We start from the raw sequence: 1861 nt of genomic DNA, 5'->3' as shown, positions 1-1861 counted from the left end.
TTGTTTAGATTTTTTATAAAACGACTTAATAAAAATGCAATAAAAATAATGACAAGTTAATGAAAATGCATTTATACAAATTAATGAACACATTACTTTTAATAATAAGAGAAATAAGGGACCGTTACGATATACAATCAAATTAGAATCATAAGCCATACGATCCAAGCTAAGATCTTTGACAGCCTTATATTAGTTTCTGTATATATGTATACATATACATATAATTTTTCCAAATTACTTTTATCAGCGATACGATTAGTCTCGGTCTACAATGGGTGTTTTAAACCCTAAGTCTTAAGAAATTGTTCAATCACAGTGAATTTGAGGAGAATAATTGACTGTGATTGGTCAATTTCTTAGGGCTTAGTGCTCAAACATCTATTGTAGACTGGGACTTATATTATAGTCACTATATTTCTTATACCTTTCTTTGATTCAATCTTTCGAAACACGAATTTTCGAGCAACGTACCTTTGAATATCTTATTCAAGTACTCCATTTTCTTAATGTCTTCGTACGTTAAATTACCATCGTGCTTCGTGTATTCCTCATCAATTTCTTCACGTAATTTGTCTTATATTTTCTGATTTAAAGCCAGCTCGTAAAGCGCGCAACTCATCACCATCGATGAGGTCTCGAAACCAACGAAAAACGAAAATGCTTGAGAAGCCATCAAACTGTCAGTAAATTTTGAAATAAATTATCTTTTAATTTTCTACATTAAATATAAAAAATTGCAACTAATTTAATTATATAATTGACATATTATCAATTATAGTTCTCGCTTATACGAAATTGAATTCCTCCCTTTACATTGTGATTTATAGTATAGAATGATGGAGAACATGCGCATGCATATTCTTTATTTTATAATATTCAAATGCGCAAACTCATATCTCTATCTAAAAATTTTTCGCACGACACAGCAAAATAATAACAAAAACAGACAATATTTACCGAAATCGCCCACTTTATCTGAATGTTTCTTTAACTCGCGTAGCGTGTCAATGAAATCTTTTCTAACAATATTATTCTTTTCCCTGTAGTTTATAATGTCCACGACAAAACGCGTGGAGAAGTCTGTGATCTCCGTATCCGGCAGGATGTAGCCTAAGACATCGTACAACAACGGTAAATAATTATTGATTTTGTATCGCAGGAAATCCGACCAGGGTGGACGAAACATGTTTCTTCTTATTCTGCAAAAATCGCTGTCGTCGTTCAACAGGGCATTCATCTCGATGCCGAAGGCGCACCTACCGATGACGTCAATCGCGTATTTGGTCATCAGCTCACGGCACTTTACGGGCTCATTCCTTCTCGCTAATTCTTCCGTATAATCCATAAGATGGTCGGCGCACTCTGATATCAACGAGAACATCTCCTTCAATTTACGAGATGTAAAGGTAGGCGACAGTTTCGCTCTTAACGGTCGCCATCGCTTCGGTTCTAGATTGAAGAGATTTTGCGACAGCGGCTCGGCCTGCAATATGACAAAGACAAAATTGTAATCGAGTAAATTTCTTGATTTTAATTAGTAATAAAAGTCATCTTGAAAAAGAAGGTTGGATTAAAACATGGAAGGTCAATGTGTATCAATATGTGCAATAGTTACTTGTAAGTTAGGTTAGTAGTGTATGAATGGAAGGATGAATGATTAAGGCTATTTGTAAACCAAGTCCACTTCTTGGCTATGTAGCTGAAGTTAACAATAAATATATAATTAGTGATAGAAGTCAAATTTTAATTAAATAGAATTCAGATTTTATCAAGTTGCGATAACTTTCTTTAGAAATACATCTTTAAAACAACCTATAAAAAACGTATAGCAAAACGTATGACTAGGCAAATAATATAT

The 1861-nt window shown here is 33.4% G+C and overlaps 1 protein-coding gene across 1 annotated transcript; it reads right to left on the bottom strand.

The window, feature by feature from the left end:
* Positions 1–960: 960 nt before the first annotated feature.
* LOC112451886 (cytochrome P450 6k1-like) lies at positions 961–1486 on the bottom strand (the record flags this gene model as incomplete). The annotated part of the gene is made up of 1 exon (XM_025011793.1): positions 961–1486. A coding segment is annotated over one exon (526 nt), but the record flags the coding sequence as incomplete, so codon positions are not given.
* Between the last annotated feature and the right edge of the window lie 375 nt (positions 1487–1861).

The sequence above is a fragment of the Temnothorax curvispinosus genome, unplaced genomic scaffold (genome assembly GCF_003070985.1).
Source record: "Temnothorax curvispinosus isolate PA1 unplaced genomic scaffold, ASM307098v1 QBEX01002744.1, whole genome shotgun sequence".
Classification (NCBI taxonomy): domain Eukaryota; kingdom Metazoa; phylum Arthropoda; class Insecta; order Hymenoptera; family Formicidae; genus Temnothorax; species Temnothorax curvispinosus.
This window is presented reverse-complemented; position numbering and strand designations above follow the sequence as displayed.